Below are 14,724 nucleotides of genomic sequence, written 5' to 3' on the forward strand. Positions count from 1 at the left end.
TGCAACAGTGTATTGCAGGCATAGACTGGCTGGAGCAAGATTAGGTCAAGCAGGACAGGAATGTTAGATAGTGCTGAACAAACAACTCCATATATGCGGGAATAGATGATAAAGAGGAAAAAGGGGAACTGGCTGGTATACCGGATTGGCTATATGGATACTTATGGCAGCTTACTATTGGATAAGCATGCTAAAGAATGAATGTATAAAATATGTGTAACTGCTTGCACTGGTGTGCAGGATTTGAGATTGTTGTCTCCCTGTACCGCTTGAAGCTTCAAATAAACTTTTCTACTTCTCCACCCCGTTGTGATTATTGGGCGACGCACACCGGGCAACGAATCCAGCTGTTGCCTGCCTCGGGCATTTTGTGCCAGCAACAGTAGGATTGGGACTTTGATTTTTCCCCCCACATCTTTACAAATGACATCTGCCCTCAGGACTTATCATGACTGAGCTGTTGAGTATATGCAACCTGTATATATGTTGAGTATATGCACTTCTGGAGGTCAGAATAACTGCTGTTATATGGATTTTCCACAAAAGTCTGGTAGATGTAGAAGGAAGTGATACTCCTACTTTGTTTCATTTGCACAAGATAGCGCTTGGAGGAAAACATAATTTTATGTGAGCACAGCACCAGAAAATGTCATCTGCTTCTAGGAAAGCTTCGGGGAAAGCCCTAAAAAGAGAAGTTGAGATGGACTAGGATCCCAGTTTTAGTCAGGTTTCAGAGTGGTAGCCGTGTTGTTGTTTTTGCTGATACAAACTAAGGAGTCCTTGTGGCACCTTAGAGACTAACAAATGTATTTGATTTGTTAGTTGCTAAAGTGCCACAAGAACTCCTGGCAGTTTTAGTCAATTTCACTCTGCAAGTGAGAAGAAAGCACTAGTTTCATACTATTGTTCAGGTACCCCTTTCCAATTTCTTCTGCAGCTAGAAGAATTTTGCAGACCCTCCAAGAGAAAGGAAGAAGGAAACAGTAAAGGGTGGCAAAGGATTATTTAAATATGTGGGGAGAGGATGAAGGTAAGCAAGAAAACAGACAGGAGAATGAGTGAAAAGAAATGTGGTCCATCAACTTCATGAAAAAACTCATACAGATACAGACAGACGACATCTTCCTTTCCAAATGCAAACAGATGGACATCATATCAAAAAGGACAGAAGGTAAAAAATCCATTACAATCTACATACCACACAGACCATGCTGACAGCTTGTGCCCCACACACTCAAAGAAACTGCGGAACCACCTGATCAACATCCTATACAGCAAACAGGGAAAGATTAAAAATGAGCTCTCAAAACTGGATATTCTCATAAAAAACAACCTTCCACACAAACTTCCTCGTGGCTGGACTTTACAAAAACTAGACAAGCCATTTACAACACACACTTTGCTTCTCTACAAAAGAAAAAGGACACTAAACTATCTAAACTACTACATGCCACAAGGGGCCACAACAGTGGTTCCCTTAACCCACCCAGCAATTTTGTTAATCTATCCAACTATACTCTTAGCCCAGCAGAAGAATCTGTCCTATCTCGGGGCCTCTCCTTCTGCCCCTCCACCCCCACGAACATGATACAGTTCTGTGGTGACCTAGAATCCTATTTTCGACGTCTCCGACTCAAGGAATATTTCCAACACACCTCTGAACAACATACTAACCCACAGAGACCTTCCTACCAACACTACAAAAAGAAGGATTCTGGGTGGACTCCTCCTGAAGGTCGAAACAACAGACTGGACTTCTACATAGAGTGCTTCCGCTGACGTTCACGGGCTGAAATTGTGGAAAAGCAGCATCACTTGCCCCATAACTCATCTGTGCAGAACATAATGCCATCCACAGCCTCAGAAACAACTCTGACATCATAATCAAAAAGGCTGACAAAGGAGGTGCTGTCGTCATCATGAATAGGTCGGAATATGAACAAGAGGCTGCTAGGCAGCTCTCCAACACCACATTCTACAAGCCATTACCCTCTGATACCACTGAGGGTTACCAAAAAAACTACAGCATTTGCTCAAGAAACTCCCTGAAAAAGCACAAGAACAAATCCACACAGACACACCCCTAGACCAGGAGTATTCTATCCGCTACCCAAGATCCATAAACCTGGAAATCCTGGACGCCCCATCATCTCAGGCATTGGCACCCTGACAGCAGGATTGTCTGGCTATGTAGACTCCCTCCTCAGGCCCTACGCTACCAGCACTCCCAGCTATCTTCGAGACACCACTGACTTCCGAAGGAAACTACAATCCATCAGTGATCTTCCTGAAAACACCATCCTGGCCACTATGGATGTAGAAGCCCTCTACACCAACATTCCACACGAAGTTGGACTACAAGTAGTCAGGAACAGTATCCCCGATAACGTCCTGGCAAACCTGGTGGCTGAACTTTGTGACTTTGTCCTCACCCATAACTATTTCACATTTGGGGACAATATATGCCTTCAAATCAGCGGCACTGCGATGGGTACCCGCATGGCCCCACAGTATGCCAACATTTTTATGGCTGACTTAGAACAACGCTTCCTCAGCTCTCGTCCCCTAATGCCCCTACTTTAGTTGTGCTACATTGATGACATCTTCATCATCTGGACCCATGGAAAAGAAGCCCTTGAGGAGTTCCACCATGATTTCAACAATTTCCATCCCACCATCAACCTCAGCCTGGACCAGTCCATACAAGAGATCCACTTCCTGGACACTACGGTGCTAATACGCAATGGTCACATAAACACCACCCTATATCGGAAATCTACTGACCGCTATTCCTACCTACATGCCTCTAGCTTTCATCCAGATCATACCACTCGATCCATTGTCTACAGCCAAACGCTACGATATAACCGCATTTGCTCCAACCCCTCAGACAGAGACAAACACCTACAAGATCTCTATCAAACATTCTTACAACTACAATACCCACCTGCTGAAGTGAAGAAACAGATTGACAGAGCCAGAAGAGTACCCAGAAGTCACCAGCTACAGGACAGGCCCAACAAAGAAAACAACAGAACGCCACTAGCCATCACCTTCAGCCCCCAACTAAAACCTCTCCAACGCATCATCAAGGATCTACAACCTATCCTGAAGGACGAGCCATCGCTCTCTCAGATCTTGGGAGACAGACCAGTCCTTGCTTACAGACAGCCCCCCAATCTGAAGCAAATACTCACCAGCAACCACACACCACACAACAGAACCACTAACCCAGGAACCTATCCTTGCAACAAAGCCCGTTGCCAACTCTGTCCACATATCTATTCAGGGGACACCATCATAGAGCCTAATCACATCAGCCACACTATCAGGGGCTCGTTCACCTGCACATCTACCAATGTGCCAGCAATGCCCCTCTGCCATGTACATTGGCCAAACTGGACAGTCTCTATGTAAAAGAATAAATGGACACAAATCAGACATCAAGAATTATAACATTCAAAAACCAGTCGGAGAACACTTCAATCTCTTTGGTCACTCGATTACAGACCTAAAAGTTTCAATTCTTCAACAAAAAAACTTCAAAAACAGACTCCAATGAGAGACTGCTGAATTGGAATTAATTTGCAAACTGGACACAATTAACTTAGGCTTGAATAAAGATGGGAGTGGATGTGTCATTACACGAAGTAAAACTATTTCCCCATGTTTATTTCTCCCCCACTGTTCCTCACACGTTCTTGTCAACTGCTGGAAATGGCCCACCTTGATCATCACTACAAAAGGTTTTTTTTCTCTCCTGCTGGTAATAGCTCACCTTACCTGATCACTCTCGTTACCGTGTGTATGATAACATCCATTGTTTCATGTTCTCTGCGTATATAAAATCTCCCCACTGTATTTTTTACGGCATGCATCTGATGAATTGAGCTGTAGCTCCCAAAAGCTTATGTATGCTCTAATAAATTTGTTAGTCTCTAAGGTGCCACAAGTACTCCTTTTCTTTTTGCGGATACAGACCAACACGGCGGCTACTCTGAAACAGAGAAGGGGGAGTGTATTGGGACAGAGGCAACAGAGAGAAGGAGCAGGAAGAGAGAGAGAAGAAAAGGATGATGAGAGATAGAGAAAGATCATAATACTAGTTCTTTTTTTTAAAACATTCTTAAATGGAAGTGCATCAGGGCCAAAATAAGGTCTCACTTTTGCAAACAGATGAGTCGACCATTGCATTTTTTGTAAAACTGGGGTCTTAGTGATGGGCTATAATAATCTGCCTATTACCTCACTGAGAGCTACTATACAAGGATTCAACTGATTTGCTCATCATCATCCAGTGCAAGGCCTGAAAGATTTTTGTTTTTAAATTTTCACCACTCTTGGCAATTTGATTTGTTCTGAAAGGACTATTTAATCAGCATGTGAATAGAAACCCCAGAATCAACTCCGCTAATTCATTCAAATTACTACAATAAAGTTAAACTCTTATCTTAATTCACCCCCACGAAAGGTTGCCCCCCCTCCCATGCTCAATTACATTATTAATAAAAGGAGTACTTGTTGCACCTTAGAGACTAACAAATTTATTTGAGAATAAGCTTTCGTGAGCTACAACTCACTTCATCGGATGCATAGCTCTCAAATCACTCCTCTTTCATGAGCTCTCTTTCTTATTCAGTCACACCACTATGTCTGATGTGATTAAGAAAATCTAGACTGAACTTTTAGCAATAAGAGACTATCAAATGTCTGAAAGCAGAAGTGATTTTCAGCGACCATCTGAAATCACTACTGGCAGCAGTGGTGACACCGAAGATTGGCTGCTCTTAAAATAAAGGGGAAATATTAGCTTAAAAAAAATCTGAAGAAAATCAGATAGACCATCTTCAAAATACTGTGCACGGTAAACAGAGAAGGATGTTAAACAAATATGCTTTCTTATTAAACATCATACATACTGTATGATTAGAGGGCTATAATTTTACTAACAATCATTTACAGAGCAAACAAAGCCAGCTATTTTGAACAAAGCCCTCTCCTTAGCAGCCAGCACAAGCCATTTGACTGGGCACCAGGGATCTCTGCTGGGAGAAGGGGAACGAATCCTTTCTGCAGACTGTGGAGCAGGAACAGACACACTCTGTGGAGGCAGCTTTACTGTTTTGTACTTCAGGGGACTTAACATTTAAAATCAGCAGTTCTAAACCCACAGTCCAATTAGCACACAGCTGCGGCCCAGCTTTGTACTAAAAAAAATTCAAAATTTGCAGCTCTAATTTGAAAGGGGGCTGGCTCAGGAGGAGACAGCGTCTGGCAGCCTGCATGAGCGCTCCTTCCAGCGGAGGGCTGGTAAGTGCCCCAGGGAGGCAGGAGAGTGGGTCTCTGGGCAGGTTTGTGGTGCGGGTTCTGAGCAGTGAGGGGGTGGAGGATGCTGCAGCACTCCCAAATTTTAGGTGGGGCTCCGCTCCTGGCCCTACGCCTCAGGTCCTGGCTGCCGGCCCATGCCAGGCACTCCGCTCCTGCTCAGGGGCCAGGGGCCCGGGTCCCAAGACAGGTCCAGCTGCTGCCCAGCCTCGCACCCAGGACTCTGCTCCTGGCCCCGCTCTCTGGGTGGGGGACGCTGGGCATAGGGGACTGTGGGGGATTTTTGGGGGGACGGGAGGTGGCGCGCTGTGGTTCTCAACCTGTGGCCCATGTAATGCACATGCGGCCCACCATGATAAATAGGTTGAAAACTACTGGTTTAGATACAGTGGCCTTACCAACCCCTCTCTCATTGGTAGAGCCTTGCAAATCCACCTATATCGTTTTTGCAGATCGGATGCTGATACAAATGTTGTGTCCATGCAGAGCTCTACTTATTGGGAAGGAAGATCCTACATCTGGCTTCTTTCTTGAGTGACTGCCTCTGGCCGGCCCTGGGCACAGCACAAACATGGTCCACATGGAGTTCTGACTATTGGGTCCTTGAGGGAGGAAGAAAAACCGTAATACAGAGTCTGAGGACAGTGGTCATGGATGAGATAAATAGAGGTGGATTTCACAGACAATAGCAAGCAGCCCACATTTGTATTGTCATCCATTACATTTCTGATTTAAGTAGTTGTGAGATATAGCTATTATACTTAAGGGAATAGTAAACAGTAGCTTATAATTATTCTTTGATATATTATTAAGAGCCGTATCCTGGCTATGTAGGCACAAGTCCAGTTATCCCAGACTTAACAAGGGTAACTTTGTATCTTAAACCAGAATATGTCCCAAAATAGCAAAGACTGAAAAATGCAATATGACTGGGTGTTTGTATTTTATAATGACTGAGTTGGATGAAATTTGTTTGTAGGTTGCTCTTCTCCTTGTGGTTTATGTAGTCACTAGGGGTTTTTGCATTTCTACACTACTTCCACTAAATGATCTCAATGCAATTTACAATTAATTAATTTAATCTTACAGCACCCAAGTGAGGTAAGGAAACACACAAGGAAAAACTTAAGCATACCTTTAACTTAACATAGTATGAGCTGTCCCCATGAAGTTAACTGGGCCCACATTGCACAGAATGCAGCATGTGCTTAAGTCTTTGCAGGACTGGAGTCTATGGTACCTCAATGATTTGCCAAGGTCATCCAGTCAGTAGGTAGTAAAACTGAGAACAGACCCAGATCTGCCTCATACTTCTCTACTCTCAAACTGGATAATTCTTTTCATCTTGTGTTTTTAAGTCCACACTGGACAAAGGGGTCAGTTGCTCTAGGGATCATTTCAGAGTCAGCATACCATGTGCCCCACTAAGGGTGCTAATCAGCTCAAATCATAGAGGAACTGTGCAAAGAAGTCCACAGGAAAGAAATAAATACAAATGCAAACAAGATATTTATATAGGCCAGTGCCTCCAGTACCATAAAGTGACGGAACAGCTGAAGTTTTCTGCTTATTTGTTCATTTTTGTACAGTGCTGTGCTCTTAGGCCTTCAAATAGAATGGTTTAAAAATAGAAGTGTATATTACTGTTCCCAGCCTAGAGCCCCCCACTGACCTGAATACCTTGACAAAATTATTTCTTAGTAAACAAAGCACTGCAACCTTTCATTCACCCCACGTGTAAGAGGAAGTTATGAAAGGAAAAATGGTACTGGCTGATGCCAGGAAGCATCAGCCACATGAACAAAAACCAAAGTAGTACAAGCTTCAATAAACGCAGTAATATCAGGGCTCCTCTCTGCCAGTTCTCAGATGGCTGACTGTACTTTACATGATTAAAGCCTTGTGCTTCACAAGTAAACACAGCCCTTGCGCATCTTTAATCAAGTACAACCACATCCCTCATTGCACAATACAATGCAGTAAGATTCTCTATAATTTAAAAAGGTCAGAGGTGCTAATAGGCATTTGTCAAGAGAATTCCTCCACTTTTGAATTTGCACTCCGCCCCTCATCAGCCAGAATCCAGATCCGTTAACCTTCAGGGCATGCTACAAAACGCCCACATTTTCAGTTGAGCATTAGTGGGGAAGGAGGTGCACTAAGTGTTAAAGGGGAGATATTATACCTGCCCTGGGGATCTTCTATTTTGTTGGCTGGTACTTATTCATTAGGGTGGCAAGAGAAATTCATGATGTTAGGTGCCCGTACATAATTTAACACAGGAAATGGGTGCTTATTTATGCTTTTATAAATAAAAAGGAAATTATATACCGTGGTGATGAGGGTCTTATAAACAGAAAGAGAGAGAAGATAAAGAACTCCATAGTGCATTATTTGTGGTCAGGTTCTTTAAATTGACCTTGTCACACTAAAAAGAAAATTGTAAAGCGTTATAAGTGCTACATCTAAATTCATAAGAAAGGAGGAAAGCTCTTAGAAAGGTGTTTTAGAGAGCATGTAGTGGCTTAGCTATATTAAAGAATGACTGACAATCCAATAGGAAGCTGCTGCTTTGGCAGCTGTTAGGACTTAGGGAGAGCACACACCGCAAAACCGGAGCCAGTGAATATTGTTGCAAGGAAAATGTTGCTTTACTTAGATAAGAGTAGGAGGACTTGTGGCACCTTAGAGACTAACAAATGTATTAGAGCATAAGCTTTCGTGAGCTACAGCTCACTTCATCGGATGCATTTACATGGGTGCATCCGATGAAGTGAGCTGTAGCTCACGAAAGCTTATGCTCTAATACATTTGTTAGTCTCTAAGGTGCCACAAGTCCTCCTTTTCTTTTTGCGAATACAGACTAACAGGGCTGCTACTCTGAAACCGTTAAATAAGAGTGCACGTGTGTGTTAATTTAATCTAAGCCGAAGGGCCCTGTACCCACGCTGGGCTGTCTCAACCCAGCAACCCTGACCCTAATTCGCTCCTTCAGAGAGGCTTGAGCCTTACCGCAAAGTAACTGGGCATAAGCATCACTCGAATGAGGTTTTTTTTTTTTTTTTTAAAAAAACAACAGCACGGTACCAGAGTTGACGCCCCAAGAAGTTCAAAAGGTTCCCCGTTTCGTGGGGCTCAGACATCCCGGTAACAGAGGCGTTCCCCGCCAGCAGACAGGGACACCTGCTGCCGGGCATCAGGGGAGCTCGAACCGAGCCGATTCCCAGCCCTGGCTATAGGGAAGAAGAAACATCGGGTACTTCCAAGCACGCAAAAGGCCAGTTCTGCAAACCCGCTGCAGCCCACGCGCTCGACGGCTTGCAGGGGGACTCCGAGGCGTGGAAGTTGCGGCGCCGGCGGCCCCAGGCGGCCAGCCAGGCTCGCGCCGGCCGGGCCTCCCGCAGGGCGCGCACCCCGCAGCAGGCGGGCGCGGGAGCGTTGCTAGGAGAAGCCGAACTTTTGCATTTCCTGGCGCCGGTGCGCCGCGCCTGCCCCTGCCGGCTCCACGGAGCGGGCTGCGGAGCCAGACGCACAGCCCCACAACGCCTCGGCCCAAGCGCCCCCCTGCGGGAGGGCGAGCGGCCCGGAGGCGGCCCCTGGCAGCCGCCCCGGCTCGCCTCGCCTCGCCCGTGGGGCGGAGCTGTCGAGGCCGCCGGGCTTTGTTCTCGGCGCGCCCCGGGTCGCAGGGGCAGAGCTGCGGGGCGGCGGCTGCCCCTCCCACTACTCACGCGCTACTCACCGGCCGCGGCCAGCTCCGGCTCGGCAAACTTTCCCGCCAGCCAGAGCCCGGCCCCGTCCGCGGGGAGGCAGCACAGGGCGCGGCGACGGGAAGCTGCTGCTCGCCGCTTTCGATTTCACGGCAACTGCGCGCCCTGCTGCCTCGGGGGTGGGGAGAGAGAGGGGCCCCGCGGGCCTCGGCTCGGCGCTCCCGGGGAGGGGCGGGGCGGGGTTTGCGGGCTCCGGGCATCATTTACTAAGCAACCTCCTGGTTACGGCTCATGGCGGCTTTGGTCCCTACCCCTCCGCGAGCTCCGGCTCCTCTCGAGCCTCGGCCGCCAGAGGCGCGCGAAGCGTTGCCCCTGCGCGGCCGAGTTAAGCCCCCCAGCCGCTGGAGGGTGCAGGGAAAAGCCAAGCCCCCAGCAGCGCTCTACGCGCTGAGCTTCCGGCGTCACCCGGCGCGGCTAAGAGCCGGGCTGCGAGCGGTAACGCCTCACGCCGTACATCGCCGGGCACCGAGAGAAACAACGGGCCCGTGTCTTAAAGGATCCGGGGGCGCGGGGGGGGGGGTTTAGTTAAGGCCCCCTTTCTGCAGAAGCTGAAATATGACTGTAACTTTATTCACAGTAGGCCCAGGGGATGAGGCCTATGTGAAAATTACACCCCTCTGAAGGCACTGCAGCCACCCAGGCCAAAATTTCAAATAATCTTATGAAGTAAGTGTAATAAGTAGAAATTACCACCCCTTTCCAAAAGGCAACTGGCTCCATGGAACACAACGACCAGTAACGCTAAACGCTGGTACCCTGCAACTCCTATGATTTTATAGATAGAGCCAGACACCCACCCACTTAAAAAAAAAATGATACATTTCAGAAGTAAGGCAGGGGCATGTCTTGATAAATAATACAATGTAGAAATGACACCACCCCACGTTTCCTCATTTAATTAAATCCACGCATAGGCTACTTTTGGTATGTGCTGTTTAGAGAATGTTCACTCTATCCCAGAAGTGGATGCTTTTCAGTGCTGAAGTGCACCCAGCATACATAGTTTTAAGATTTGTGAAACACGTTGGCAGATTTGAATGAAAGACAACAGGATAATAGTACATAGCAATGGAAAAGCGCCATCAGACCAATTTGAGTCCCCTGCACAGGCTGAAGCACCTTACCTGCTAAAGGAAGTAGCAAAATTAATTATTGCCCTGAATCTCATAGTAGTTCTCAGGCATCCAAAGGATCCAAAACATTGAAAATGACTTTAGCAATCCGAAGTTAAGCATCCTTGCTGGTGGAGAATGGTACTGAGGAAGCAAGCTCTTCAAAGGGCTTCCATCAAAAGCTTAATTTAAGGAACATTTAGTAAAAAAAAAAAAACCAACAGGAGAAAATGATGTTTGTTTGGTTTTTTTTAAAGGCAGGTTCAATTTTAGAGTCATCATCAACTCTGATAGTGTCCTAAAAGCTGTGCAAGTAACTTCCATGCACTTCAAGAATATCCCTTTAATAGTAATCCTTGTAAAGCACTTAAACCTAGCTTCCCATTCTTCTCTCCAATTAAAAAAGCAAACAAAGATTCATATTAATTTGTACCAGTCTACAATTTTAGCAGGATCATTATATTGAGCTTGTTTGCCCATTGCCCTTCACTTACTGTCCTGCTCTCTGAAGACAAGTGTCTTTATCATAACCTCCTGTAACTACTTTTACAAACCAGAGGGATTCAGCTCTTACTCTTAGCGATTTTCAGTTTCAGAATAAGAATGTGTAGTTTAACTGCACTTAAAGTTACCCAATTTTTACATTAAAATAATAAAATGCTTGTTTTGCACACTAGTGATTTATTTTAAAGGGCTATTTGCTCTTTATTCATTTTTTTTTTTTTTACACAAAGATTTCAGAGCAATCCCTCAAATCCCTTCATTGGTTTTCCAGTTTAACACATTTTGAAGATCCCTGCCTTTCCCAGTCTCTCCCTTATCACAAGCACAATCTATTCCTTTTATTACTCCCTTCATTTCTTGCTCCCAGCTTCACACCTTCTGTCAAGCTGCTGCTTCTCCTTTGCAAGCACAACACAAAAGCCCATACCAGTCACCTTTATACACAAGCCACACTTCTCCCCCCCACAGTCCCTCTTACAGTTGCAATGTCACTATGTCCATCTAGCCTCCCCCATAATGTAAGGGTTGTTCCATTTTTTACTTTATATGGACTGTAAATTCTTCCAAGTAGGAACTGTCTTATAAGTGCTCTGTACACTTTTTATAGTATCAAAAGGTAATGTTCCAATTCATAAACAATGTCATTTAAAGCTGAATAACTAAAACTGGAACTTTGTGTGCCTCTATATTCCATTTCTGTGCATCAGATTATTGAACCTAGAAACACTTTGTCCAGATCAGACCTTGAACTTTTAATTTTCCCATTCATTTTGAATAGTCGCTGTTTAGATTTCTTTATTAACTGAAAACAAACAATACAAAAGAAGAGCTGTAAAGTTATATTGTTTCCGAACAATGTAGGATACACTTTCTCTGCCAAACTTAATAAAGGTGTGCAATCATTTTATATTTCTTAAAAGTAACAAAATTAAGACAAACCTGAAAATTAGTTGAGTTCATTTCCTGAACTAGTTATAAAAAGACAAAACCAGATTAGTGGTATGGCAAAAACAAAATCTCCACTGAAATTAACACCATTGTATAATTTTATTTCTAATTATTAAAAAAATATAAGTGAATTTAGAAGATAATCACAGTATAAGGGCCCTAAAATTTCAGACCATTACAAGGTACATAAAAATAGAAGACACAGATTCCTTTAAAACTTTAATCCTTTGATTAAGCAGCAAGCATATCACTCTTCCAGGCAAAAACACTGTTTAAAAAACAAACTCCCACCCCCAAAACAAGACGTGCAAACTGTATGCACATATTCTGCAAAGCACACAATAAAAAGGACATTTTGCTATGTACATTTTTTTAGTACTACAACTGCTAAGGTTTCCCTCCTGTGTGCCACAGTGTACGTAAAACTAAAGTACACTACACTCTTGCCCCCCAAATACAGCACCTTTGCCCAGTTACAGAATATTTAAACAGGATTAAATTGAATTACAATGTACTGAACAGTTGATAGCAGTCAGTGGTGTCCAACTGTACTGCAACACCCAACATTTTGCATACTGAAATTCTACTGATAATAGACAAGACAAAAATTAGCAAAGGTACAGTACACACACCAGGGAGACTTGATATCAATACTTAAAAAAATACTGAAAGATGCATTCTACTTAGGTAACAATTAAAATTAGATATTTATTTAAACAGTTATGTCAAAATGCACAAGACAGGGTTCTTGTCAGCCAGACTTCATGTAGTTGTTTGAGGGGCCCTTTTGACCCCCAAAACAAAAGTTCCAATGATCACAAAGAACTCTTCATGGTTTGTTTTACAATGTTGCTTTTCTTTCTGGAACAGCCACTACCTAATGTCCATGTAGTGGCTGGGAATCTAATTTTCGTGTGAAAGAAAACCCCCAAATGGGACTTTTGTACTTAGAGCTAAGCACATTAGCAGAGACAGATGTTTCAAAAAAACAAAGTCTCCTAAATTTACCATTTCTAAAAAGTGTTTTTATGTAGGGTTGACACCGTAACCATAATTAAGGCTACACATCTGATTTTAATATTAAAATTACAAATTAGTAGGTAAAAGGCTTCTACAAGAACTTCCCTTTGTACAGATACAAGATTTCATCAAAAAACTGTTAAAACGTAAAACATCAGGACAGTTGAACCACTGAATCTGTAGGAGATGGAGGATTGTAAATTCCAAATTCAAACTGAAGATCCCGTTTATTTTTAAGGCCAGTCTATATTAGGCCCAGAACAGAGAGTTATGAAATTACACTTAAAATATTCAAACACTGTTCCAGCTAAAAGAGCTTCTAGAATAGTGTGGTGGTCAATATGGGTGCAGAACACAGTGTTTTAAAATCAAACACTTTTCCATAGCTTGATCCAGTCCACATTGGTTCCCAAACAGTTTGAGAACAGTATTCTGGCCTAAGTTTTTTTTAGGAGACAAACTTACAATTTCACATTTTACCTTTTTGTCACTGAAGACACAAATTATATTTTCAGATAATTTAGTTTCTCCAGTGAAGTCCCCCAACTCCTAACCAAAAAAATGTGGAAGAATCCATAAACACCAAATGCAGACCTGCATTACTATTTAATTGTTTTGTATTTGATTTAATACAACTAAAACAAAAAAACCAAACCCAGATGGGGAAAGGGAAAGCTGAGATAACCATTTAGCCTTCTCTGAAATTAGGTTGTTTCACATAGTCCCACCGTCACAACATTTGAGGACACATTACCTGCTAATTGGCATTACCAGTATTTTAGTTAAAGCTTTAGTTAAAGAGCAATAATATAGAGTATGTAACTCTAGATATGACCATTTACAAAGGGATTAAAAAGCACTGTACTGCAACTGTAAGTGTAATAAGTGGAGTAGCCACATTACAATAGTGGTCATTACTGGTATTTTTCATCATCTCCTTGGACCTGGAAGTTGCTGGCACATCCACTTCCTACAATTTTGCACTAGGAAATCAGAAGCCTGGTATCAGAGGGTTTATAAGATTAGAACACATTGCTAGATTTAACACGTTTGGTACAACAGCTGAGCAGATCTTCAGATTACTCTTTCAAAAGGAGTATTTAATGAGAAAGTATTTTAAAGAAAGTAAAGTCTGTTTTGAGAAAGCTATAAAAAAAGTCTATAGTTTAAAAGTGCATGAAATACTTCTATTGTATATCTGAACTGCAGGCTAACTATTGATTCTTACACTCCTAACATAGGAAAACATAAAAATAATCCCCCACATTTATTTCTACTGTCAGTTAAGGAGTTGTCAAGTTCCTAAATCTGCCAGACTCTTTGCATTCCTGTACTAAGATGTTTCAATATAAAGAACTTTAATAAAATAAATAGAGTAAAAAAATCAGTTAAACAAAATCTTGGTGCACAGAACATTTATTTGCTAAAGAGATTAGCTTCCTTTGACAGTTATTTGTATGGATGAGGGTTGAACTGTAGGCATTGTTCTGCTGTACAAGTCTTCTGCACATTTCTATAGATGGTCGTTCCTGTAGTTCCACTGCTAAGATTATTAGCTTGCTTCTCTTTGTAAAACTGCTTCACAATACCTTGGAAGGCTTGCTCTTTTCTCCCCTTCATTATTTGAGAAAAATGGACACTGAAAATTTTAATCGAAGGAGTTATGATAGTTCTCACCTATTTCACTTCTTTAGTGCAGAGTGGATTGTGATTCTGTCTGAATTCCAATAAGTGAGGGTGGCTGTTGGCCACTAACTGTGGATAATACCGGCCTTGGATTTAGACGAGGAGGCATAGAATTAGCTGGGCGGATAAGTGGTGGTGGGGGCTGGTTTAGGGTTGGTCTTGGCTGAATAAATCGAGCCTGTTGCTGAAGTGGTGGAGGCTGACGATGGAGAGCAGGAGCAGCCGGAAGTGTTGGACGAAGTAACGGAGGAGGCTGGTTCAAAGTTGCTACCGGGGTTGCTGGAGCAGATACCTGTGCAGGAGGCGAAGGGCCTAAACACTGAGTGATCTGCGTGGCTTGTCCCTACACAAAGACAAAATGG

The 14,724-nt window shown here is 43.4% G+C and overlaps 2 protein-coding genes across 18 annotated transcripts in view; both read right to left on the bottom strand.

Annotated features, from left to right (window-relative positions):
• The window catches only part of TRAF5 (TNF receptor associated factor 5), a 42,962-nt gene extending 33,599 nt beyond the window's left edge, over nt 1–9,363 (bottom strand). Inside the window, exons 1-2 of one of the 5 annotated variants that reach the window (XM_043511787.1) lie at nt 9,065–9,212; nt 5,724–5,927 (exon numbers count right to left, since the gene is read on the bottom strand). The gene's annotated coding sequence lies outside the window, so the exon portion shown is untranslated. Of the gene's footprint in view, nt 1–5,723; nt 5,928–8,412; nt 8,935–9,064 lie in introns of those variants that run through there. The other 4 variants (XM_038394258.2, XM_038394259.2, XM_043511786.1 and 1 more) reach the window with 4 other exon arrangements.
• Nucleotides 9,364–11,736: 2,373 nt separating this feature from the next.
• RCOR3 (REST corepressor 3) overlaps nt 11,737–14,724 on the bottom strand; it is a 36,425-nt gene continuing 33,437 nt past the window's right edge. For all 13 annotated transcript variants that reach the window (XM_043511791.1, XM_043511790.1, XM_043511800.1 and 10 more), the window contains one exon: nt 11,737–14,705. In XM_043511791.1, coding sequence (XP_043367726.1) covers nt 14,367–14,705 — 339 coding nt within the window. In that variant the 3' untranslated portion in view covers nt 11,737–14,366. The remainder of the gene's footprint in view (nt 14,706–14,724) is intronic.

This window comes from Dermochelys coriacea, chromosome 3, assembly GCF_009764565.3.
Source record: "Dermochelys coriacea isolate rDerCor1 chromosome 3, rDerCor1.pri.v4, whole genome shotgun sequence".
In the NCBI taxonomy this organism is placed as follows: domain Eukaryota; kingdom Metazoa; phylum Chordata; order Testudines; family Dermochelyidae; genus Dermochelys; species Dermochelys coriacea.